At 46.2% G+C, this 27381-nt stretch overlaps 1 protein-coding gene across 1 annotated transcript in view; it reads left to right on the top strand.

Moving 5' to 3' along the window:
* Positions 1 to 27381, top strand: part of MARCHF10 (membrane associated ring-CH-type finger 10) — an 81654-nt gene that overhangs the window by 16895 nt on the left and 37378 nt on the right. Inside the window, exon 3 of the mRNA XM_067022261.1 lies at positions 15820 to 15991. Coding sequence (XP_066878362.1) covers positions 15820 to 15991 — 172 coding nt within the window. The remainder of the gene's footprint in view (positions 1 to 15819; positions 15992 to 27381) is intronic.

Here is a 27381-nt window from a genome sequence, read left to right as displayed (position 1 = left end):
TTTGTCGGGAATTTTTGTCGGGAATTTTCGTCGGAGTTTGTTTTCCATTTTAGCTGTTGGTCTGTCCTCCTTGGCCTGTCCCACCACCCCCTCAGACTCAAGAGGCTGAATGCATTGTCTTCTCCCCTCAAATTGGCTCCTCTTCCTGAATTCGTTTCTACCCAGGCCAGAATTCTGGAAATTATCCTAGACTCCTCTTCCAGCTCCTTCTCACACTTGATAGCCGTCAGACACCAGAGTTAGGCTGTCTTCCCTCCTCTCTCTTGAATCTGTCCACCAGCACCTCCCTTTTTTTTTCGGTACGCAGGCCTCTCACCGTTGTGGCCTCTCCCCTTGCGGAGCACAGGCTCCGGACGCGCAGGCTCAGCGGCCATGGCTCACGGGCCCAGCTGCCCCACGGCATGTGGGATCCTCCCGGACCGGGGCACGAACCCGTGTCCCCTGCATCGGCAGGCGGACTCTCAACCACTGCGCCACCAGGGAAGCCCAGCAGCACCTCCCTTTGCAGGGCCCTGCCTTTTTTTTTTTTTTTTTTTGGCCTGGATTATTGTAGGAGCCATTTTCCTGATCGTTTTGCCTTCACCTCACCCTTTCCGGCCAGTCTCCCAGGCAGCATTGAGTGGATCCCTCTAGAAGCAAACTGGATCATGTCGCTCCTCTATTAAGAGATCTCTAGTGGTTCCCCATATCTTTGAGATCAAGTTCAAACACCTTAGCAAAGTGTTTGATGGCCTTGATGGCCCTCAAGGCCCTGGATGGCCTGACCCTCAACTCTGAGGACACTTTCTCTGGGAAGAGCTTCCAGAGCTGCTCCTGGGGGTCAGGTGGCTTTGTTCTTGTCCCTCCTTTGTATTCCCCATAACACCGTCTGGGCTCAAGCCCGTCTTAGGATACATCTTCCTGTCTGTCTCATCCTTAGGCTGGGAGCCACTCAGGAGCAGGCACTGATTATTGCTCTTTTCGATGGTTGGAATTTGCTTTAATAGATTTCAGCAAGAGGAAAAAAGAATAAATGAAGTAAATGTGGGAAAAATCATGCTAACTTTCGAATCTGAATGATGGGTATATAGGAGCTCATTATTATTCTCTCTACTTTGCCATGTTTCATATTTTAAAAATCTGAGACAAAGGCCCCACCCAGGGGCAGGAAGTTATAAGGCAGGACCCAGTTGAGGTGCCCAGGGAGGGCACAGGGCAAGGGAGATGGAGGGACAGAAGGAAGGAAGAGATGGTGCAGGGGGCCCGGAAGCAGAGATGGTGCTGTCCCTCAGACGGTGGCATTCTCTAGGACCCGCTGTCTTGTTGGGCAGGTCACCTCCCCACCAACAGCTGAGACTTCATTCTTCAGGACTCACGTCCAGACTCTTCCAGAAACCAAATCTGCTGGCACCTTGATCTTGGACTTCCAGCCTCTAGAACTGCTTGAGCAGGAACCAGTCCCGGACGTTGGTGCACAGGGCGATGGCCGGGTGAGGAGCAGACAGGAGCACCCCGCTGAGTGCCGCGGCCCGCATGTGCACGGGCAGGAGCGCGTAGATGGTGAAGATGAGGAACACGTTTTTTTTGTTTTTTTTTAAATCATAGGTTCACAGCATAGGAAAGGGACCTTGAAGGACATTTAGTCTAGTCACCCATTACAGTTTTAGACACACTAGTTGTTAGAAAGTTGTTTTTTTTTTTTTAATTTTTATTTATTTATTTTTGGCTGTGTTAGGTCTTCGTTGCTGCGCGCGGGCTTTCTCTAGTTGCGGTGCGCAGGCGTCTCATTGAGGTGGCTTCTCTTGTTGCGGAGCGCGGGCTCTAGGTGCACGGGCTTCAGTAGTTGTGGCACGCAGGCTCAGTAGTTGTGGTTTGTGGGCTCTAGAGTGCAGGCTCAGTAGTTGTGGCGCTCGGGCTTAGTTGCTCTTTTTTCCACCACACACTAGGAGCTCCATGAATGTTTGATGACTGTCAGTCGCTGGAATGTTTTAGGAACATGCACATGTTGAAATCATAGCAGTGTAGCCACAACCGCCAGAGCAGGACTCCGCCTCGAGCGAGAGAAGAAAGTGGGTACCGTTACCAGGAGTGGTGGACAGACCCTGGCCTGGCTTGAAATCATCAAGAAGAGAGTGGTTTGCTGAGACCACCAACGTGCAACGGCCAGTTTGGGTCTGAAGATTGAAACCGCAATCAACCATTTGGAAACCTCCTCATTGGTGGCAACCAGAGTAACTGGCTAAAGACAACGTTCTTTTCCTGGCCTACCACTCCGCAAAGCAACAGGTGGCTTCTTTAAAGCTCTGGGTAAGTTCCTTTTGTCACAGGTGGGTGAGAACACAAGGACATAAGCAGCTCTCCGTGGACAGAGGAAACTCAGAACAGCCCAAAGTTGACCCACTCGTACTTTGTAAGAGGTCATCTTGGTGTGCTAGAATGTTCCACCAGGTAACTCACCAGACTGAACTGAAGGTTTCCTTTGTGATCATATTATAGAGTAATTGGAAGACCTGGGGTGCAGGCCCCTGGGCAAACCAGGGTCCTAGAAGCCTTTCACAGCAGTAAATGGCATAAACGAACGATAATTGGCCTGGGCAAAGCCAGCAGTGCTTCATTTCTCCTCCGTTTCTGTGCTTTGCCTGAGTTCCACTAGGTAATTTTAAAATAGGGCATGTCAGGAAAATGGGGCAACTGTCAGTTTAAATTGCAGCTGCTTCCAGAATGTCCTCCTGCCTTTTGAACAGATAAGCAGGACAGCCTAGAGTCAATGCTTCCACGGGGCGATTCTGCCACTTGGCCCAGTGAGACAAACACCAATTGTTATCCCAGCTCAGTGAAATCGCCGGTGCCCAGCAATGGTGACCTCTGACCCCAAGAGTTCCCCGTGTTAATTAGACTCAGCAGCTCAGAAATTGCATGAGCGAAGATTATGATAAAGTGGCTTTTTTTTGCATTTTATGTAGTGCTGTATATTTCAGTTTATTATTTATTTATTAAAATCCCCTACTTAAAAAAAATGGTTCTAATTGCTTTTTTTTTTTTTTTTTTTTTTTGCGGTACGCGGGCCTCTCACCGCTGTGGCCTCTCGCGTTGCGGAGCACAGGCTCCGGACGCACAGGCTCAGCGGCCATGGCTCACGGGCCCAGCTGCTCCGCGGCACATGGGATCTTCCCAGACTAGGGCACGAACCCATGTCCCCTGCATCAGCAGGCGGACTCTCAACCACTGCGCCACCAGGGAAGCCCAATTGCTTTTTAAAACCAAGAAACTTGTTAAAAACCTATTAAAATTCAGATATCAAAATTTAAAATGTTTTCAGTCAGTTGTGAGACATGATTATTCAGGGCATACTCGCATTAAACATAACCTATAAACACAGCATCTCACCCTAAAACCTTCTTTTGTTGACAACAACAATTGCTTTATTTGTTAAGGAATTATAAATCCCTGGTGTCCAAGACACCGTGTTGGGTGGTATGGGGATAGAGCAATGAATAACCTCTGGTCCCTTGGTTCCTCTCCCTTTGTCCTCTCATTGCCCACTCTGTGCCAGCTTTCCCTTCCCAAGCAGACTGTGTTCTGTGCTTGATCCTCTTAACACTTCCCTTGCCCTTCGTTTTGTTGCCACACCTCTGGCAAAATCCTGCCCATCCACGGTCTCTGGGTCTGCACCCCGACCACTGGCGACTGCCAGAAAAACAAATCACCCAACCTTGAAAAATGGTGCCCCTGGAAGGTCACAGCCGCTAACCTCCTGCAACTCTTCGATGCTGCCCAGTCTCGCTGGTCAACTGTCTCTTCCACTTCAAGCCTTCTTCCCTTTCCCCAGCCCCTCCTCTCTTCCTCCCCCTCCGCAGTGGCCCTCACGTGGAAGCTCTCTCAGCTGCTGCTGCCCAGCCCGTCCACCCCCTCCCCTCTGCACCACCCTCCCCTCAGTCCCACCCAGTCAGCAACCCTCCCATCTCTGCTCAGGACCCTCACTCCATCCATCGTCCCTTCCGTTCCCGCGTCTCCAACTCTGCACCAGAGCCTTCCCTTCCCATCAGCATCTAATCACGATCCAAGGTCTCCTATCAACAATCTTAACAACAGAAGAGACCGTCCTTGAGCCCCCATCCCCTCCACTTACTGCTTCTTCCTCGCAAAGCTCTCAAAAGAATCATCTACACTGACCGACTCAGTTTCCCCATCTCCCACTCACAACGCAACCCACTGCAATCCGGCTGCCACACACGTCATTCCACAGAAGCGGCTCTTCGTCAGATGCCCTCCACGTCTATGACGTCTATGACGCAGGGCGTCCCTCGCGGTCCTCACTGCGCTCCACCCCTCGGCAGCTGTAGCTCGCCTTGCCCTCAAAACGCTGCGTCTCGGCGCTTCTGCGAAGCCACGTTCCCCTGGCTTCTCCTCCTCCTCCTCCTCCTCGCCCTCCCTCCTCGGCGCTGCGTCCTGGGATTCCTCCAGGCTCGCTTCTCTTCTCACTCTACACCTGGGGCTTTATCCTGGTTTTGTATCACAGCCCCCTTAGGCAATACGGATGACCTCTCTGGACCCTCTTCTCACAATAATATTTTCATATGCATAAAATAAGATGCACAAGATTTCAAAGGAAACCGCAATCCTTGAAATAATCAAGATATTTTTAGAAATCTGTGACTCAGTAATATATGTGCTTCTTTTTTAACACATGAAATAACAAGTGATGGGTGTAAAGGGTACTTTGAGACATCTGCAACGTATTTAATGAAATGTGAAAATACCTGTGATTTCGATGGGTGACAAATCACAGGTACTGCTAATGCTACTGTGGTTTGTTGCCTGTATTAGTAAATGAAAGATATGCTTAGATTTCAATAAGAGGTTAGTGGAAACAAAGATGCAATTTTTTTTCCCATGAATATTCATGTCCCACCCCCCAGAAACCCTGCTCTATTCTCCTCAGGTTACCTGCCCACGATGTTACCTGCCTATGACTCCCAAATCCGCATTTCTAACCCAAACCTTGCTCTTGATCTCCAGATCTAAATATCCAATTGTTTTCTACATAACTTCTACTTGGACGTCTCAAACTCAACAGGCCCAGTTGCTAAAGTTCCCAGCCTGGCCCTTCGTTCTTCCTTTTTTTTTTTTCTTTTTTTTCTTTTTTTTTTCTGGACGAACCACACGGTATGCGGGATCTTAGTTCCCTGACCAGGGATCAAACCCGCGCCCCCTGCAGTGGAAGCGTGGAGTCTTAACCACTGGACCGCCAGGGAATTCCCTGTTCTTCCTTTTCCGCAGTATCATCAGAATCTGACACTTTCCTCCTTACCGACTTATTCATCACCAAGTCCCATCCATTTTACTTATCATTTTAATCCATCTGTGTGTTTGTCTCTGCTCTCACCTAGTTAAGTTACTGCAAAGGCCCCCTAACAGGTCTTCACGACTCCCGCTCCTGCCCCCAAATCCCGCTTTCCCTACCGCAGGTGATTTGACAAGTGGAACCCAGATCACTCTACTGGCTGCTTAAACCCCTTCCGTGGTGCTCTGTGGCTTTCCGAATGGGGACCAACACCCATCACGTAGCCAACAAGGCCCTTTGGGGTCTGGCCTTCCTTACTGCTCTATGCTTCAACCACACTGGCTTTGGGTCCTCTTTCGTGCCCGGCCACCTCCTGCCAGGAGGCTTTGCACATGCTGTTCCCTTTTCTTGAAGCACTCGGCCTGCCTTCCCACCAGGTCTCAGATCTCAGCTCAGGTCACTTCCTCAGGGAGGTTTTCCCCAACTGCGCCCACGCCCCCGGCAAAAAAACCTCTGCCCTATCTTCTGATGGTTGCCCATGCAGTTCCTTTTTTTTAAATGTATCAAAATTCATTTTTTTAAACGAGTTTTGATAAATGCATGTAACCATGTTTCGAGTTTCCATCACCCCATGACCCTTTCCAGTCAATTCCTGCCGCTGTCCCTCTCAGAGGCAACCACTGTTCTGGGTATTTTCACCATAAATTCGTTTTGCCTTCTCTTTTTCTATTTCTTTACTCTGTGTTCAGTTCAACTTTTAAGTCACTTTTTAGAAATTGGTGGAATATAGATTCTAAATAGATGAGCTAAATAAATGAGTCTACTTAATAAATTAGGGGACTTCCCTGGCGGTCCAGTGGTTAAGACTCTATGCTTACACTGCAGCGGGCACGGGTTCAATCACTGGTTGGGGAACTATCTTGCATGCCACATGGCGTGACCAAAAAATAATAATAATTAAATTAAAATTACAAGTTACAGATTTAAATTATAGTCTTTTCCCAAAATGACAAAGTCGCTTTTAAAAAGATAATATGTAGTTGGAAAAGTTACGTAGAAATTGGCATTCTCACGTACCTCTGGAAATGTAAATCGGTACAGTGTTTCTGGAGGACAATTTGGGAACAAAATATTGTAAATCTTTGTGATGCTGTTAATCTACTAATATAAATTCCCACTTTGGGAACTTAAAGAAATAATTGATGATGTGCATAAATATATAAGAATATTCATCGTAGCATTATTTATCATAGAAAAAGTTGGAAGCAACCTAAATGACCAACAAAAGTAATTATGACAGAGCCATACAATAGGAATATATTGTAAAGACAAAGAGAACTGCCAAGAAAGAATAAAGTTTACTTAATGGGTTTATTCTTAGAGTATATTTGTACTGTGATTGTGAAATTATTTCATGTTCATTACAGAGTAAAACAAATGAATACATATACTAATATAATTAAGGAATAAAGATTTTAAATATAAGAGAAAAAAGATACAAATATAAAACGGAAGAAAGGAAGGGAAAACCCCTTCCACTAAATATGTATTAGTGTTAAATACATATTTCTAATTAAGTCCATTGAAAGGACTTAGGAACAATGTCCCTCTAGGAGCAATGAACACACATAGCATGAAGATACTGATTTCTAAATAGCTTTCTAAACTCAAAGGAACCAGAGCTTATTGGGAAAATAGCTGCTTCTAGGTCTGAGCCAGGTAAAGTACAAGGTGAGGCTATGACATTTTATTGTGCCATAAAGCGTAGAAGTGCTCGGAGACTCAAGTCAGAGCAAACTTGAATGAACTCCCATTCACCAATTTTGGGACTATTTGAGCCTCAAAAAATGTGATGAGATAATTGAATAAAATGTGTCCCTGAAACCACAATGATGATGACAACAAACAAAGAGGCAAACAAACAAATAGGAAGGGAGGAAAGGAAAGTTCTTCTTTAGAGAAGAATGCCAGCTAATAATTGTAGAAGAAAGGATAGAAATAGAAAAATCATCATTTTGCTACCTTGATGTAATTATCAATTCAGGCAAAGCACATCAAAAGATGCTAAATCATTGGGTAAAATGTATCATGAATAGGGTATTTAGTGTCAAAGAATCGTCTCACAGATTTCTGACTAATTACAAAAGGGAAAAAATGTACTTTTACAGTGGAAAAATCTGGCAGTCACCACCTTACCCTAGAGACCAAACAGCACTGTTAGGCACTGAGGTGATATATTATAAAGAGGGATACCACACCACCTATGGAATATTCTAACCCAAAATGATTAACCTGAATTTTATTATGAGAAAGCCATCAAATTCAGAACATACGATCTTCTATGAGGCTGGAACTCTTCCAAAGAGTAAAAATCATGAAAAGACAAAAAGGGCCGAGGATGAAAGAGACATAATAACTGCGTGCAATGGGTGTATCTTGATTGGATCATAGATCAAAACACACAGCTAAAAAGACATTCTTGGGACAGTTTGGTTTGAATATGCTCTACATAATAGATAACGTTATGGAACTATTAAATTCTCTTGGGTAAGATAATGGTATTGTGGCTTTGTAGGAGAATGTCCGTTTTGACAGGAGATGCATATTGAAGTATTTAGGGGTAAAGTATTATGAAGTCTAGAGAGAGGGAGGGAGCGGGGAGAGGGAGAGAAAGCAAATTGGCAAGGTAAAGGGTAATGGATGTTATTTGTACTACTCTTCCAACTTCTTCATTGATTTGAAATTTTTCAAAATAAGGTTGACAAAATTATAGAAAGGTATCTATTGATGCAATTTATTGTTAAGTGACAACGTATGTGTGGCTCAATTCTATTTTTGTTAAAAAACAATATTTATACAGATGCATAAATATATGTGCAAGAGTAATGTCAGCTGCTATAACAAAGGGACCAAAAATATGATGATTCAATCAAGAATTTATTGCTTGCACCTGTGATGGCCCAGGTGCTCAGCAGGCAGCTCTCCTCCACTAGGACTTACAGGGATTCAGGCCACTGATGGTTCTATTGTCTTCAACACATGACTTTCAAAGTTGTTGCCTTTCCAGCTGAGAAGCAGGGCCAGAGATTATCTCTGAAGCAGGCTGTACATGTCAATCGTGCCCCCACTCCACTGGTGAGACTTTCCTCCTGAGGCTATACCTAGCTGCAGTGGAAACTGAGTCATTCAGTTCAAGGTGGGCGGCCACATCGGGCTGTAGCTCTTATCACTTGAGAAGGGATTTCAGTGGAAAGCTAGTAGTCTCCATCACACTCATTTGTTACACAGCAGAAACTAACACAACATTGTAAAGCAATTATATGCCAATAAAGATGTTTTAAAAAGGGGGGGGAGGGGTTGAAAGAACACAGACCAAGCTATTTGCAGTTTTTATTTCAAGGTTAATGGAGTTTTGAATGCTTTAAAATTTGTCTCTTTGTCTTTAGTTTTCCATTATGAACATGGATTTTTTTTTTTTGCAATAAAGAAAAGACTTACACTTTACAAAAATAAGCCATTGAAACTACAAAAAGATGCTTTTTTGCCTCTGAAAGAAACATACAAGCTAATCTTAAGTACCACATTAAGCGTTTTTCTTCTCCAAAACCTTCAGTTGGACCCTATTCTCCATCACATTAACTCTCAATCCTTTGCTTGACTCTCAGAGCCCCCCACAATCTGACCCCAGCTTGCCAGCCAACTTTGTCTCTCACCTCTCCTTCTCACACCCTCTGCTCTGGCCACGTGCCCTGCTGCCTGAGAATCACGCCCTGGGTGTCACTCCACCCGCACCTTGGCTCCCGTGCTGCCTCCAGCCTGAGCTCGTCCCTACTGCTCCTTGAGTTCCTAGAAAACACCATCCCCTTCACGAAGCCTCCCTTGACTTCTCACTTTTTTGCTGTGTGTTCCTTTGAAATTTAGAATTGGTGCCACACAATTTATCACTTAATTAAACTTTGTTTTGCATTTTGCTAGTATGGTATAAATTGTGTCTCTCCCATTGCAAGTATCTTGTCTTTATATGGGGTTGAAGACACAGTAGATGCATATGATGCTTTTCAATTAATTCCCATGTTTTATGACCTATTATTCTGAGTAGGAGGTATTTTCACAGATGACCTCCATTTAATGGCCAAGTCTTTCATGTTCTTCAAATGTTCCTCCCAACTAAAAGGAGAATATGAATTCAAATAAAGAATGAAGGAGAAATACATTGTAGCAAAACCACTCCTGAAAAATACCCAACGGAGGGCAGTCTCAACGTGCTACTAAACACTATACCTTAGTGCTCAAATTTTTTACATCCAACAATTTCCTGGCCACATGCCACTTCCTTACCCACTGCCCACCACACAGAACTCCATTTCAGAGAATACTACACATACTTGTCCCCCAAAGCATGAAAACGTATCGTCACTACCCATGTAAACCAACCAAGATTTCTGCAGCACACGAAGGATTCGTTTGCATTTTAAGAAATACTAGCAAGTGTCATAAAACATGTCACGTTTGCCATTTCAGTAGCTTGCAGCTCTGTTTCACCCAGAGGACCTTCCCTATAGTGGGATGGCTTGTAATCAGGAAGCAAGTTCTACTAAAGTCCCACGTGCCTCTCCTTCAGAGAGCAGCCCCAATGGTGATCAAACATTATGAAGACTTTAACCACTGAGGCCACTGTTGCTCTCAAGCTGGGTCATTCCAACTTGCTGGCATGAGAATCAGAGAGAAGGTGGCAGGTAGGAGAGAGTTCTTTACAGAAGTCATTGGTAGAGACAACTGCCAACAATGAAATTTATGCACCTGGCAGCCCAGCCAACTCCCAAAAGCTTCTCGTGGCAAAGTGGAAAGCAAGGCCTTCTACTGCTGAGCCTGGTCTCACCTGGGAGCCATATCTCCAGGTGGGGAGACACAAATGGGGTTAAGCAGCAGTTGGATTCAAGTCAGTGGTACCTGAGTCCAAACCCCACCCCCAAATTACTAATCCATTCTGTATTGTTGTTCAAGTTTACAATCCTGGTAAGCTCAAAATTGTCCTGAACATGGGAAGGACTTTGCTGCCCTTAGTTTTTTCTAGCAGAGAGAATGTTTAGCCAGCTTTGTGATACAACAGCACTCTGTGTAGGACATGCTAACTTTATATTTCTTGAATCCATAAAGGTACCCATCCTGTCCAGAATGCTATTTATACAAGCTGCCCTTAATTCCCAAAGGCCATTTTTGTGTTTGAGGCACAATATGAAAGTGGACTTTGGGGACAGCACTCTGAAGATACTCATTTGCACCCAGAGTTCCTTGGTCACCCTTTCCATGTTGTTACTGTTTGCGTGTCGAGGTTCACAGCCTTGATCATTCTCTTTCATGATCTCGTGAGAAAGTTTTATCTCAAATGTAATAAACACACCGTCTTTCTCTGGCACCAGCCTGACACTACTCTTTGCCTGTTTTCCTATTCAGAGCAAGTCGTGTCCTGATCTTTACCCTATGTCATAAGATCCACTCAGCTCAGCCTTCCGTCAGATGACACGTGGCTACAATGCGTTTTGTACACGTCAATCAGAATTCATCAGCACACCTCGTGGGAGGGAGGGAGGTGGCATACCAGTTGAGAACGAGCTCTGTAGATCTTGGAAATGAGCCATCACGCAAGAGCTGGAAAATGACTTGGTCTTTTCTGTCCCTGACTACTTCTGTCTCCTGACTTTCTGATCATCTGTGCTCATTTTCACCTTGCCATTTCAGACTCAACATTGTTAGGTCCCAGTTTAAAAATCTAGGCCTTTTCTCACCTTCTGAGATGGCCCACACTCTGTCTGTGGAGTGTGTTTCTCTCTAAATAAATCCACTTCTTACCTATCACTTTGTCTCTCACTGAGTTCTTTCTGCGATGAGACATCAAGAACCTGAGCTTCATTAAGTCCTGAAACCAGAGCAATGTACAACATCCAGGAAAGAAGAGATTTAACTTTAATTTTTAATATTGGAATGGATGACCAGTGCTAGAGACTGGGTAGGAGGAGTCAAGATTGAGGATTGTGGTCAAGAATCCCAGTCCATACTCCCCACACCGTGCCCTGTCACTCACTATCCAGCACAGGACTTGACCAGGCCTCCAGGTTCTGAGTGACACGGAGAGCAGAAATCAGCTGGAAAAATAAGATGGAAGCCATCCCAGGATAAGAAAAATAAAAGTTTTTCTCCCACATATCCAAAACCATGAGGTGTCCTACATCTAAAATAGTTCCAAGAAGTTCCAATATCATAACCATGGTGGTGGTGTTTTAATTATATATACACTCAAAGACAGAAATATTAGAAAGAACCGTATTAAATATTAATGAGAGCTGTGTTTAAAAAAAAAAAATATAGTCACCCTCACATCCCTGAAGAAATGCATCCCACTTGCCAATCCTTGGGTCTCCATCATCCAGGAGGTCTAACTAGAACCATTATCATGTTTCCAAGTTGCTACTTCAGTGCCCAATTCCCTAATGTAAGTCTCTTCTTTTCCTAGCGTGAGTCTTGCTCTGAACTTTTGAGAGTTTCTAGCAAGGTCATATCTCTATTATGGATGATGCCAAAAGAGCAAGTTGGGGAGCTTTGGAAAATGTTGACGGCAAAAACCATAATACTCCAGAAAAATATTAATTTTGACAATAACTTCTTTTAGTTAATGTGGCTTTATTAGGACTCTCATCAAATCACCAAGAGAGAACTTAAAGACTACACATGGGGCTTCCCTGGTGGCGCAGTGGTTAAGAATCCGCCTGCCAATGCAGGGGACATGGGTTCAAGCCCTGGTCTGGGAAGATCCCACATGCCGCGGAGCAACTAAGCCCGTGCACCACAACTACTGAGCCTGCGCTCTAGAGCCCGCAAGCCACAACTACTGAGCCCACGTGCCACAACTGCTGAAGCCCGCACGCCTAGAGCCCGTGCTCTGCAGCAAAAGAAGCCACCACAATGAGAAGCCCATGTACCACAACGAAGAGTAGCCCCTGCTCACTGCAACTAGAGAAAAGCCCACGTGCAGCAATGAAGACCCAATGCAGCCAAAAATAAATAAATAAAATAAATAATTTTTTTTTTTTTTTTTTTTTTTTTTTTGCGGTACGCGTGCCTCTCACTGTTGTGGGCTCTCCCGTTGCAGAGCACAGGCTCCGGATGCGCAGCCTCAGCGGCCATGGGCCCAGCCGCTCCGCGGCAAGTGGGATCTTCCCGGACCGGGGCACGAACCCGTGTCCCCTGCATCGGCAGGTGGATCCTCAACCACTGCGCCACCAGGGAAGCCCGATAAATAAATTAAAAAAAAAATAAAAAGTCTATGCATGTATTATGTAGTCTGGGTTTTTGGTTTTTTTTTATGTTTCAGGCTTTGATTTTGAAACACAGAGCTAGTTTTCTTTCCCTAAAGGAACAGCAGTATGCTCTTGCCTCCACCTCCATGTGACATTTCAACTTAGGAACATATGGGGGAAGAAAATTGTAATTACTCTTCAAAGCTGTGAGAGGAGGAGACAGTTTTAAAATCAGCTTAAAATCAACATAATTTTTATTGTCTGCTAATCTTTAAATATCATTAAATATTTGCCATTAGAACTTCACTGTCTGAAAGAGAACTGGTACCATAGGACTGCCCCACCTTGCTGTCCATTGCTCTTTGAAGTAGGTGAAAACCCATTTGAATTTTTCAGTGGGGTTTATGGTTTTGGCTTCAACAGCAGGTAGTTAATTTTCAGCAGTTAGCTGGTTACTTTTTTAAATGGCTGAACGTGAATGGCTAATTGCAAAAGCCAACACTTACATGGCACTTTCTCAGTACCTGGCACCACTACTCTTAGTGCTATAAACATATCTTAACTCATTTCATCCTCACAGAACCACCAAAAAGAAGGCATTATTGTTCACAGATGAGAAAATCTGAGAGGCAAAGAGATGAACTAAAACTAATCCTACGTCACACAGTCACTACGTAAAAGAGCCAGGATTCACTCCCAGGAAGCTGGGCTCCAGAGTCTTAAATACTACATTTTAGCGCCAGAATGAGTTACTTCAACTTCTTTCACCCAAGGAGCATCCTCCTTGGATAATATAATGGGCTTTCATGAGAGAGGATACATGAGAATGGCTGAATACATGACAGGACACGAATGAAGATACAAAAAGTTGAAGTGATTGGCTTAAGATTACTCAAAGCAAGCACGAAAAGACCCAGGAGCACATTCATAAGTATCATAGTTCTCACCATTGTGGCTTTAGTTTCCAACCGACAAAACACCCACTTCCAGCTGTAATTTCTGGACTCAAGGGTGATTCCCAGGGACTTCCCTGGTGGCTCAGTGGTTAAGAATCTGCCTGCCAATGCAGGGGACACGGGTTCGAGCCCTGGTCCGGGAAGATCCTACATGCTGTGGAGCAACGAAGCCTGTGAGCCACAACTACTGAGCCTGTGCTCTAGAGCCCACGAGCCACAACTGCTGAGACCACGCACCTAGAGCCCGTGCTCCACAACAGGAGAAGCCACTGCAATGAGAAGCCTGTGCACCACAACGAAGAGTAGCCCCCGCTCTCTGCAACTAGAGAAAAGCCCACGCGCAGCAACAAAGACCCAACGCAGCCAAAAATATATATAGATAGATAAAGATTCACAACTGGAAGTAAGGAACCAGAGAACCAGAGAAGGATATACTTGGAGGGCAGGTGCATGATACCATATGTAATAGGCATGGTTTAATTGGCCAAGTTTTCTTCCACCTTTGGTGCTATTAAAGCTCGAGGTACAATGAATGGGTGAAGGAAGGATAAACATGGCTTAACATCCCACCCAATAAAGAGTCTCTTCACCGACTCCTCCCGATTCACCACTGCCTGGGGTAAGCAAAGAATTCTAGTCCTGGCTGAGGGTGAAGGGGACGGACCCACCAGTAGTGGACACTATTACTGCTCCTGATGCTGTAACCATGGATATTGGTAGTCTCAGGCCAGAGCATCTTTCCTGCCTTTCCACTAGCTGAAAAACAGATGTGTGAGCAGGCTTCTTCATTCGCTAATGTAAGTTGTTCGTGTTGAGCAGTTTGTGGAAGAAATTCAGTCACGTGTTCGCCAATGTTCTTCTTGCCTATGACCATCTCAGGCACCAAAATTAAAATCTGCCCACATTTCCTTTGCTGAGAATGGAAAGCCTATCTCATGTTCAGAAATGACCTCATGTTTCATCTTTGACATTTCAGAATCACTTCCAAGGATTTCTGTTAAATTCCAGAATCAAAAGGGGAAAGGGAGAACAACTAACTTACTATGTCCTTTCCTTTTCCCCATCCCTTTATCTGAGGGTGGTCTGTTTTCCGAAAATGCAGGGAGAAAAAATAATTATTTGTTTGAAGGCTGTCACCAGGCTCTAAGTGACCAAACATGATTTATAATCCTCGAGAATAATGATCTGTCCACCTGTAGATTTGTACCGACATCCTTGTAGAAGACTTTTTTGAGAGTGTAGTCTGTCTTACGTTGCACCCAATAATTCAAAGCTATTCAGAGTATTTTCCTGAGTCAGGAGGCTTAAAATGAAAATGCCACAACTGTCAGAGAGAACGGGGAGCAAGATCAATACAAATTGCCGCCGCTGCGGAGGTGCGGAGGACGTTAATTTAGCGCTCCGTGTCCGCAGAGGACTACACGTTCAGAGGACTTGCCAATATAGACCACTGTGCAGTGCAGGAGTATCTAGTGACCCTGCCCCTGGGGACAGGGGGGCGGGAACCCTGTGGTTCTGTTTGTTGGGTGCATCGCCTAGCAAATCATGTTAACACCAGGACCTAAGACCTTAAGGCAGGACTTAAATCGCCCTTCAAGACCAAGTTTCTCCTAATTGTTTATGTTGTTTTCACTCATTTCTTTGGTGGGTGGAAGTGTGGCAAAGTGTAAAGGTATTGAACGCCTGGATAATTTTTATTGCGTCTGCAAGGCTGTGTTGAGATATTCTGACACCGCATGAGTCAGGATTTGTCCGTGCATAGATTTATACGGACTTCTTTATAGAAGACTGACAAGTAGGGGCCTTTTAAAAAGATTAATCTGTCTTATGTTGCACCCAATAATTCAGAGTATTAAACTGAGGTCTCATTGATTCAGTCCCAACACACTTATCTAAATTTCCTTTTCATTGTCAAGTATATGATTAACTTAAGGAACATTTTTCCTCACCCACCCCCAAAGTAGTTCAAGTAACGAATAGCAAGAAGTTTAAATGCACGGATGGTTTCTCCTGTTTTCATATGTAGCTCTTAACATGCGCTGTTTATTGGTCATCTAATTACTTAAGGATCAGGAATTCATTCTTTTCATAATGTTCTACAAAATAGACTCATTAACTTTGCTATTATTTCTAAATTGATATGCCCAGTCCATGAAAGTCTGACTGGTGAAAGGGCACATTGAGCTGGCAGGATGCTCCGGTGTCTTTGTTGAGGGGTTGCTGCATTTGGCTTGTCTCTTTGTCCTCTGCCCAGCAAAGATGGCCTATTGACCACAGATACTCAAACACCTTTCATTTTCGGTAGAGTTCTGGTGAGGAGGACGCTCTAGCCGAACCAAGATTATCTGCCAAGAGTTCTGCGTGTAAGAGTGATTCCAGACTTCCAGCAATTGACCAAACATCAGTCAAGCAGAAACATAAGAGTACCATGACTCCAAAGAAATCAGAGAAAGCGGGCCCCAGCAAACCCTCTCCAGGTGAGTGGCGGGCTTATTGAAATTAACAAGATCTAAAATCCCGGCATCAGAGGTAAGGACAGCAGTCAAATTCGTGGTCCCCATTACACCTAGTGATTTCCAAGTGGCCAATTCAGGTTTTGCAGGGTCTGATGATCTTATGCAAATGATAAAATCCTTTTCGGAGTAGAACATCAGGTCAAGGAGGTGTGAATTATGCAGAGTAACTGTCTCCACTGCCCACATTTTCTGCCCAGTCATTGGCTTTGTATGGCACTGGCCCAGAATGGCTGCCTTTTCATCTTCTTCACCCTTCTGGGAGGGAAAAAGGCATTTGGCCCCAGGTATCAAATTTTATGACTCAATGCAGAGCATGAAGGGAAGCTTTCAAAAGCATCTGAATGGCATAATTTACTGCTGAGAAAGAGGGTAATAAAGTCCTCCAGTTCTGGGGTTGTCCTCTCTGGGAAAAAAAAAGGGGGCTTGATAAATCTTCTCCTTTGTGCAATTTGGTAAATAATTCACTCTTTAGCTGCCTTTGAAGCAAAGACCGGTCCTCTGCTTAAGGCAGGAGAAACTTAATAGTATCCCGAAAGGGATAAATGCAACTGAAAGTTTAAAGTCCCTCAGGCTCATCCCCATTAAAGCCAACATCTGTAGGACAAACTTGATTCCTCTGGGAACTGACATGGCAGTTGGGATAAGTGGGCAGAAAGGTTTGCCTTCTGCTTGCGGTGGAATGGAAACGATCCAGATTAACTGCCAAAGAATTCGTAAATAGCATGCAATTCATTTAAATCCAAATCACAGTGACTTTCTAATCCTAAATAGCTCCTGTCGTACAACCACCGGTCTGGTTAAGTCTTAATGCATTTTTAGACAATAGCAGCTCTCACTTAGATTAACCACCCACATTTTATAGCTTTAATGAAGTTTAAAGAAAAATTGATTTCTGAAATGATGTCCATTTAGGCAAAGCCCCAACTCTTTTTCCTTATTTAATCAGGGGAAAGTATCATCGTAGTTAACAACTTCCCATTTTGAAGCCTTTTAGTAGGAATTAGGTCTTTAATTCAGCTGTTTAAGAATGAAATTAGGGCAGATAAGATCATTCCCCAAATATTTCAAAATCCATATTGTCATGTATCAAATTGAGCATGTCTTTAGTAGAAAAAATTAAATTTAAGTAAGGCAACTCCAGTCACTCGATATAATTTTTAGCCTTCTTGCTAAAACTAGGTAGCTGTTTGCATGATGTGCTTTGTCCTCTGTAGAGATAAATCATTCTAATGGACAGTTTAGGCCCACTCGATGATTTTAGTTTGTCTGATTAATATAGATGTTCTTCCGACTGAGCGGACTCCACATGGAACTTACAACACTGACAGAAAGGGAGAATTAATTCACTTTACTTTCTATAAAACCTCAAATTCGAAGAATTACTAGACTAGAAAGCACCAAGGTTTAGGCAAGAGAGCCAAGTTGGCAGAAAGATATCTATTTCACCACATAAGAGATGTTAATTGTAGTAAACAGCCTTTAAAAACCACAAGCTTGGGGCTTCCCTGGTGGCGCAGTGGTTGAGAACCTGCCTGCTAATATAGGGGACACGGGTTCGAGCCCTGGTCTGGGAAGATCCCACATGCCGCGGAGCAACTGGGCCCGTGAGCCACAACTACTGAGCCTGCACGTCTGGAGCCTGTGCTCTGCAACAAGAGGCCGCGATAGTGAGAGGCCTGTGCACCGCGATGAAGTGGCCCCTGCTCGCCCCAACTAGAGAAAGCCCTCGCACAGAAACGAAGACCCAACACAGCCCAAAATAAATAAATAAATTAAAAAATAAATACTCCTGTTCTGTTTAAAAAAAAAAAAAAACCACCAGCTTAAAAATAATGATAATAATAAAATAAATAAATTTTAAAACATCAGCTTTATCACCATATTATAGCTCTAGACCGTGTCCAAGCCCCATGCAGCCATGAGCTGGACTGTGACCTGGCCGTCCAGCAAGTATAACAGCCCTGCTGACTGATGTCAGTTACTACAGAAACCGACTCAGTTCTATAGCAAATTGGGTTGATCATGTGAGCTAAAAGCAAAGCCTTGGTGTGTTAAGATCCATTCGTTTTACATGTATAGTCTCACCCTCAGAGTTCCTTCATCAGCACAGTGAAATGACAGACCAGGGACATGGCAGGAATTTAAGCTGAGTCTATTCAGGCAAAGTTGAGTCCAGTGGTGGTGACAACTCAGAAAATTCAGATAAAAGAGGCTTGGGAACCTGAATTATCTGGACACGTTGATCCAATTCACTGGGTAAATTCATAGGTTCCCGCTTTCCTTCACCTCTGTAGGGAAATATTTTTCTAAAGCATTTTGGGGGGTCACCCAAAGTTGGCAGTAAGTCACCAAAACTTCTTCCCATGTCAGACCTGAGTTCTGTGCAAAACTGAAGCATTAAGACAGTGAAATCCCTTTGCAACATCTGCCTAATAGGCTAACCTTCCATACTGTGTTACGCCAGACTTTTCCTGAATAAAATAATACAGCTGGGGAATGTGGCTTGACTTACATGCAAATCTATGTAATGACAATCCATTATAATCCTTATATGTGAATTATTATCTGGAACGCCTAAAACAGCTATTTATCAATACAACAGAGGAACCATCAGTGCCCTCTACTAATAGATTTATAACTGAGAAGGCATCAGATTTTCATTGTACTTTGCACTCTGTTAGAAGAAATTCACGCATTTTAAATTAATTCATACATTCCATGGAACTATTTCCAAATGAGTTGGCTTGTGATTCTCCTTGTTCTCTCTCTCCGTGCAGTTTTGGGCAAGTGCTTTAGCGTCAAAATGCTTGGATTAGCAACTGAGCCCCGTTTCTCATTTGCTGTGTCCCCTTGAGCAAGTAACTTCTCTGTGCCTCAGTGTCCTCATCTGTAAAATGGCAGAGCCTGGGAGTCAGCACAGATCCTACCTGCTGGGCTGGCTGTGAGGATTCAATGATAAAACGTATGCTCAGCCATTAGAACGGCCCCCGACACCTTAGCTCGTACATGATAGCCTTAAGGTATCGGGTACAAGGCAGCTGTATTCAGTAGGGAGAATGGACCAGAAAACGTTGTTTTCTTTGTCTTCACATCACCTCCTCCCCACCTCCTACCCCAATCTTCCTTCCTTTACCAAAAATCAGAGTTATATTTTTAAACTCCTAACACAAACGCAGGTACAGACACTTTTACTATGCCCTGCATTTCCAAAGCAAAACACCAAATGGAAAAAGATGAACAGTCAGAAAGCATTCACCAAGCAAGAGATCTGCTTCCCTTCCAAAAGGACATGGAAAACTCAGGCAGTGAGTCAAGACCCAGCTGGGTCTGATGTGCAATTGATTCAGAAATCCTACTTCATGATCAAGGTGAACACTGACACAGGGTGAGAAATAAGCCCGGCCGAGTTACATATTCTTCTTTCAAGCAGAGGGAGGCTTGGGGATTAACCTTTACCGAAGGCCCAGTCCGTATGCAGGGTCTGCATCCTCCCGTCGACTTGTGTGAATCAGGGGGAAGCAGAGCTGACAGCAGGCCCAGTGAGTACAGGCAGCTATGGTGGCCACCGGCTCCTGGACTCCTGCCTGTTCCCCAAACCCTTCCCAGCCCCATCCTGGCTTGGAAAGGAGCCACCTCTCCTTTCCAGGACACGCAGAGGCATCCAAAGGCCATTGTGCTGTGGGGGTCTGGCACCTGGAGTCCTAAGTCACTCTTGACCCCTGAGCCAGGCTCATAGGAAGTAAGTGCCCCCTCCTGCCCTTTCTTCTCACCTAGAGCCCGGGCAGAGTCCTACTAGTTATGTGCCAGGAAAATGGATCTGGATGGAGTCTGGTGAGCCTGCTTCCAAAATCTTGACCTTTAAAACAAAGCCAAATGTTCTGAAATTCTCCTCACTCCTTATTGAGTTCAGTGTTAGTCATTACCAGACTCGAATTCGTAGGAGTAGCAAAACCTAGTCAGACTAATAGTGGCTTATGGTGGAGACTGTAAAACTAAGAAAAAGCAGTAAACCCAGCTTTTAAAATGTACACATCTAAGACAACTGTGGTCTCTTTTGGATTGGGAACTATTCATTTGAAGAACAGCCTGGAAGGGAAATTTGAGGGCAAATCCCAAATCTTCATAACTTACCTGGCAAATAAATTCTGTTGACAGTGTCCTCTGAAAGGCCAAGATTGGTGGGTTTCCAGGCAAGTCCACTGGCATCCAACAACTTTCCAAGCTGTCTGCGCAAGTTAGAAAACAACCAACATAAGCAAATGCTCCCATATTTATAGAGAGAACCATAATTCTCAGTCCATTTACGGTAACGCTCCTAAGACGGAGGGGCCTGGGGCATCACAGAGCCCGGAATTTGAAGTTCTGGCTCAGATTCCTGGTCTGCCACACACTAGCCCTATAAATGTAAACTGGCGGCTTCTCCAAACTGTTTCCTCATCAGTAAAATGGAGTTGTTACCAACCCCACCAGGTAGACAGGAGGACTGAAATCCCGGGTACAGGTTGGGCTTTAGGTAAAGGTTAATCCCAAAGCCTCCCTCTATTTATGAAGGCTGCTCCCAACACCACAGACTGCTGCCGGATTAGCGCCTTCATAAGAGAATAGCTCAACCAAAGAAATTTTAGTTTGAGATGTGAGAGGTCATAACTTGATTATTAGAAAATTTACCTCTTTGATTACCAATAAAGTCATCCATTTGTACCCCCGGTACCTATGGGATGTTAGCATAGGTACATTCAACTGCCCCCACCATCTCAGAGTGTAAGGCACAGGGGGTTTTCCCGTCCATCACACATTCATTCAGCACTTCGATACGCATTTACTGCCTGCTTACCTGCCAGACACCACATGGCTGCTGGTGACACAAAAATCAAACACACAGGACCTGCCCTCCAGGGGCTCACTGAGCCTAGTGGGAGGGCAGGACACCAACACGCCCTGGCCAAAGCAAGTTCTAAGGATGTGTGGGGAGGGGCCAGTGGGGTGAAAATCCTGAAGGAGGGGATCGAGCCAGGGCCCGGGGAGGAAGGCAAGAAAGGTGCTCCCAGCAGGAGGTACTGAGGGTGCGAAGGCACAGAGGAGAGAGAGGGCAAGGAAGAGGGGGAAGAGAGAGATGACAGACAGACAGACATGGAGGAACTACAAAGAGTCTGGGGCCTCAAAGTATCCCCAGATTAGGAGCAGAGGCATCATGGGAGAGCTTGTTAAAAATGCATGAATCCCAGCCCAGCCTTACTGACTCAGAACCTGCATTTAACAGGGTCCCTGGGAGGTGTGTGTGCACATTTGAGTTTGAGAAGTGCTAATTTAGGGTCAGGCTACAAGTTAGGAAGTGTAAAGTTGATGCCCTACGTGTAGGCAAGGACCAGGCCACCGAGGGCCTTGAACGTCATGCTGGAGACGATGGAGCATCGGATCGGCATTGTTAAAAGCTGACTGTGTTCATGAAAGGGGGCTGGCTGGGAGGGTGAGGGCAGACAGAGGCCGAGAGACAAGCTGCAAGCTGCTGTGGACCCAGAGAGAAATGAGAAGGGCTTGACCTGCAGCAAAAGCAGAGGGAGAGGGCCTGGGCTGGAGGGATGTTTAAGGACGTAAGCCTGGCACAACTTGGGGAGGGTCGGGGATGGGGAGAAGGAAAAAGGAGGAATCAGAGAGATCTTGGAGGTCTGGCCCAGAAACCTAGGCCAATGGCGGTTGCCTTTGCAAGGCCGAGAAAGCAAGAAGAACGTGGGGCCCATCCTGTGGCCGTTGTCTGTGAAGGAACAGCCAGGATGGGCCAGGAAGAGATGCCAGGAAGCACCTGGGTACCCAGGTCTGCTGCTCAGCAGAGAACTCTTGGCCACCAGAAGGAAGCCAAGGGCCTACAGTGAATAAGAGGTGGCTGAAACTACAGGAACGTCTCCCCTGCGAGAGCGGACAGAGTAACGAGAGATGATGAAGGAACCTCGGGAAATACAAACATCTGAGGAAGGAAGGGAGAAGACAACTACAGAGAAACGATCCAAGAAGTAGAGCTGCTCCAGGAGCCAAGGGAGGCCTTTGGAAATGAGTGGGTTAGAGTGTCAGCTCCTACAGCGGATTCAAGTAAATAAGGACCGAGAGCCTCCATTATAGGTAATGGTTTTCAACCGGATGGTTACAACGATGGCAGCTTAGCATAGGAACTGAGTTTAGCCGCAGCATTTCCCCAGCTTCTCTGATAAGAATTGCCAGGGAGGTCCTTAATAAAACACACACACCTGGGTCCTGTCCTGACCCAGAGCATCAGACTCTCCAAGGAAAGGGCCTGCAAAGATGGTGTTTCACAAGCTCTACAGGTGATTCTCATCACAGAGGTTTGGGCCTCATAGCCTTGCTTCTCAAACTTCAGAAGTTCTTGAGAAATACCTGGGGACCTCAAGCAACCGCAGGTTCTGATTCGGTAGGTTTGAGTGGGTAGCAAGGCTGCACTTCTAAGAAGCCGCCAGGTGACAGCCATGCAGCTGGTCTCAGGACCACCGTGGGAGGAGCAGGGCTAGAGAAAACAGGTTTTGAGGAGGTAAGCCGTTGAGCCAGGGTGACCCGGCTTGGCTGGTGGCAGAGCTGAGAGATCTGTCATGCTTGAGGGGTCTCTCTGGATCGTGACTCCATCACGTGCCCATATTCCGCATCCAGCAAGGACGGAAGATGGAGTGTGAGGTTAGCGAACGTATCATTCACTTCACTCGTACACCTCCCCCGTCCACCCGCTTCTCCCCGCTTGCTGTCTCTCCCTTCCCGTGAGCCCACCAGGATCTCTCTGCTGCTTTCCCTTTCCCCAAGCTTCCCCTCTGCAGCAGAAAGGCCAGATTAGGCATTACCACAACCTCCCAACCCGGGGCAGCTGGAAGATGGAGGGAGAGAGCCTTACCTAAGTGAGAGCCCGCGGGCCACCATGTTGCTGCCAGAATAGCTGATTAGACTGGCTGTGGGAGAGGAGAAGGGCCCACGAGCTTCCACACGGGAACTGAGTGGGAAAGAACTCTCCTGCATCTGTCAGGGACGCGGGAGGCCATGGGCTGGAGAAGGGTGTGATGGTGGTGCCATTGCTCTGGTTCGCTCTTCAGTGACTCTGAGCTCCAAGCCAGGCACCTCCTGGGCAGGAGCCAGGCCGCCTGCCCCCAGGCCACCTTGAGACACCACCCCCCAGCCCCCGAAGAACGAGTTTTGAGTTTAGATTCATTCACAGCCTTTTTCAAACGCCCTTTCCCACCGTGAGGGCTGCCTCCTGACTGCTCTTTTTCTTTTGTGCAGGTGACAGCAGCCAGCACCCCCTGTTCTGTGTTGAATATTCCCCTTACTGCTCCGTCTTTGCCTTCTCCCCCGTCCTGCAGCCCGATACCAACTTCTGCAGCCTCCTGCTGCCCCTAGGGCCGCCCGCCGCCCCAGCGGCCCAGGGCCCCTCCCCGCCTCTCCCTCCGGCCTCCTTTCCCTCCTCCCCGGGCCCCGCGCCCCAGTCACCGGCAGCGCTGTGCTACTTCCCCATCTCCTGCCCCAGCCCGGCCGAGACCCCCGCGCTGTGCCTGCCGGGCCCCCGAAGGTCCGGTAGAATTATTTACCTCGTGTGCTAAGGCGCCCTCGGCGCAGGACACAGCACAGCGGAGTCAGGGAGCGGGGACGGGGGGACGTTAAGCTTCCGGAGGGCAGCCCCGTGACCGAGGGCAGGCGGCGTGCCGCGCGGGGCAGCAGGAAGACGGAGACAGCTGCTGCCACTTTGGCCTTCTAGCACTTAAAGGGGTGGGCGACCAATAAAATCCCATCCTCTCTCGAGACTCATCTGATTTCTCCACTCCCGCGTCTGGCGCAGTTTGGATCCTTAACCACCGGAAACGGGCCAGGCTCTTCCGGGTCTGATCGTAGCCTTGGCGGTGTGACTGTGCCCGCCGAGCCGGCCCTGAGAGGGTGGCACCGGGGACAGGCCTCTGGGGGGAGCCCACGCTGGATCTGATTGCTGGTTCAGGACCACACCGAGGAGGGACAAATTAAAGGGCTCAGTCGCTGCTTACCGTTTCTTTCCTGACTCCTTATTAGGCCCCAGATCAAAAATCCCACCTCCTGGGGCCCCAAATAAAACATTTATGGTGCATAATTAAGCTTTAATTAAGATCTCCTCTGGGGATGTGAGACAACACTCATTTCCAGCACACTCAGACTGGCCAACAGACGGGGCCTATTATTTGTGACTGAACCGAAAGCTGCCTATTACACCACGGCAACAGCAGCTCTTGCGATTACGCTGTAATTCTTCCCACGATCCAAAAGAAGCAATAAATCTTTTCAAAAGGCATCTCCGTCAGTCTTGGCACCTCCTGGGCACCGGGCATCGAAGTGAAGATAGTGTGGGGGAGGGTAAAGGTTCAGGAATTGTCTTTTTCTCTTCACCTTGCTTTTCAAACTTTGTCTATCCAGAACCTTCTGGGTACGGCAGGTGATGTGAGGGGAGGAACAATTATCAGGTGCATGGAATTAACGTGGGCCGTTAAACGGACTCGGTTCTCAGTCATCAGAGTCTTGTATAAATATAAGGTTTCTACCTTTTTCTCCCTTTCCTAGTCAAATTAAGAACTATTCCGTCAACAATTAGTGTCCCAGCGCTGTCAAGAGAACTGAGGCAGGACTACCCTGGTGGTGCAGTGGTTAAGAACCTGCCCGCCACGCGGGGAGGGGGAAGGGTGAGCTGGGACGAAGTGAGAGAGTGGCATGGACATACATACACTACCAAACGTAAAATAGATAGCTGGTGGGAAGCAGCCGCATAGCACAGGGAGATCAGCTCGGTGCTGTGTGACCCCCTAGAGAGGTGGGATAGGGAGGGTGGGAGGGAGACGCAAGAGGGAGGAGATATGGGGATATATGTATACGTACAGCTGATTCCCTTTTTATAAGGCAGAAACTAACACACCATTGTAAAGCAATTATACTCCAATAAAGATGTTAGAAAAAAAAAAAAAAAGAATCTGCCTGCCAATGCAGGGGACACAGGTTCGAGCCCTGGTCCGGGAAGATCTCACATGCCGCAGAGCAACTAAGCCCGTGCGCCACAACTACTGAGCCTGCACTCTAGAGCCCAGGAGCCACAACTACTGAGCCCACGTGCTACAACTACTGAAGCCCGCACGCCTAGAGCCCGTGCTCCACAAGAAGAGAAGCCATTGCAATGAGAAGCCCGCGCACCGCAACAAAGAGTAGCCCCCGCTCGCCGCAACTGGAGAAAGCCCGCACGCAGCAACGAAGACCCAATGCAGCCAAAAATAAATAAATAAATAAATAAACTTATTTTTAAAAAGAGAGAGAACTGAGGCAGACACCTTCTATGTAAACAGCTGTTTGGTTTCTTTGCTACTGGAGGTATCCCTCTGCCCAGATACTAGAAGGTGTGGGCTTCATGGTGCCCAAAGCAAGCTACAGTCTTCCCCCAATTCACCTACAAACTTCAGGATGTTAGGTAGACTGGCAATGAAACTCCTGAACACAACCCCCTCCGTTCTCTGTAAGGCGAAGCATCTGTCCTCCTACCTGGAGAGGAAGTTACATGTCACCTTTCAGTGTAAATATAACTTGGTCTTCCTGCAGATTAATATATGTAACATGCCACGGTGAGGACCATCTTAGAAAGGCCCCAAAGGTCTGAGGTTTGGTTCACTTTGGATGTGGGTAAGGTGATTAGGAACTGGAATTCATGGACGTACAAGCTAGGCAGCTTAGGTCACCTCATTTGTGACTTCAGTTGCAGATGGAGAAGAAGGAATAATTCCCAGGAGTTTGCTTTCCACGGAACCTAAAGCATATCACAGGGAAGAAGTCAGTGGTGCAGCCAAGTTAGATTATAATCTTTAGGCCAAAACGTCTTACTCATCTCTGTGAACCCTTGGATTATTACATAGCAAAGGCACATGGGTATTTGTTGAACAAATTATAATAAAAAACATGTTGCTGTTTGCCTTTTGGATTTTATAACAGGATTAAGGAAGAGAGTCAGCAAGAATAACACAGAAATAAAGGCTGCTGAATAAGTTATTCTCAACCTATAAAGCCTGCATAATAATAAATTTCTGGTCAAATTCAGTTCTCTCAGGGGAGTGACTTCAGATTCCCAATTAGTAGTAGTAGTAGTATCACTATTTATGGTGGAAGCAGCAGTTACCATTTTTAGCAGCTAATAAGCACCAGACACTGAGTTAGAGCATTTACATACATTATTGCTAATCTTCACAATAACTATACAAGATAGGAATATTCCCATTTTACAGCTGCGGATACTGAGACTCTGCTGCCTTCTCCCCGGTCAGCCAGGTGCTAGGCAGGAGGCAGTTGTTGACTTCTGAGCGCTGGACAGGAATGAGGCCTCAGGTGGTGGGGAGAAGCCTGTGGACCAGAGGAACACAGCTCCTGGGGCTAAGTGCCTCCCCACTTTCCTCCACCCTCCTCTTCTCTCCCTACACTTGGTCAGTGAGATCCTGTCTGAGCACGATCCTACACCATCTCATTTCCTGGAGGATTCTCTTCTCTCCTATCTGGTCATGTCCACAACCTCTGTGAGCTCCACCGACGTGCCCTAAGTTGGAACCCACACCACCGGCAGCTCCCCCTTTCAGCAAGTTCCCTGTGGAAGACGATCCTCTCTGTCTTAGAGCACAGAACCCGCTGCCTTCCCCTGCCAGGGCCTGTCAGGGATAGTAGGTAGTACCTAATCACTGTTTTAAACGAGGTTTCACGGGCTGCCAAGGAGAGCTTTCATTCCTTTCCTGAATCTGGATGAAAACTATTCACCCAACCACAGCTTACACCATGGAACATAAATTCATTTGTCTTCACATGCCAAGGAAGGCTGTTCCCTCGCACACGACTCAGGGACCCTTCCCAGCTTTACCCCCGTTGCCTGCTGGCTACGGCTATTTGTGAAATTTCTGAACCGTCCAAAAGGGGATGAGCCAAGCAAATTCTCTTGGAAGCATTTAGTCTAGATATTCACAATTTAACTGCCTGTGGACTCGAGAACTTGTAGAGATGCATGGAAAATAACAAAACTCTTTCCCTAAACTCACGTACACTGACACTTAATACATGTGACGAAGAAACTTGAGATTATTCATACTAATTAGCAACCTAATTCAAAATGTGAATCTTAAAAAAAAATATTGGGAACTCAATCCAAGTTAGCACTCCCGCTACCATCTTCCTGTGAGTGTATCATCCCAGCCCAGTGGTGGGTAGCACATAGGCAAGAGAAAGGGTATATGGTCCCCAGATGCTTGGAACCTTTCTGGAAGGCCAGATTAACTGCTAAAAAATAACCTGAGGATATGAATATGCAGGTGTAAAATAGGCTGTGA

Source organism: Kogia breviceps, chromosome 19, assembly GCF_026419965.1.
Source record: "Kogia breviceps isolate mKogBre1 chromosome 19, mKogBre1 haplotype 1, whole genome shotgun sequence".
NCBI lineage: Eukaryota > Metazoa > Chordata > Mammalia > Artiodactyla > Physeteridae > Kogia > Kogia breviceps.
Note: the sequence above shows the minus strand (reverse complement) of the source record. Positions and strands in the feature narration are given on the sequence as shown.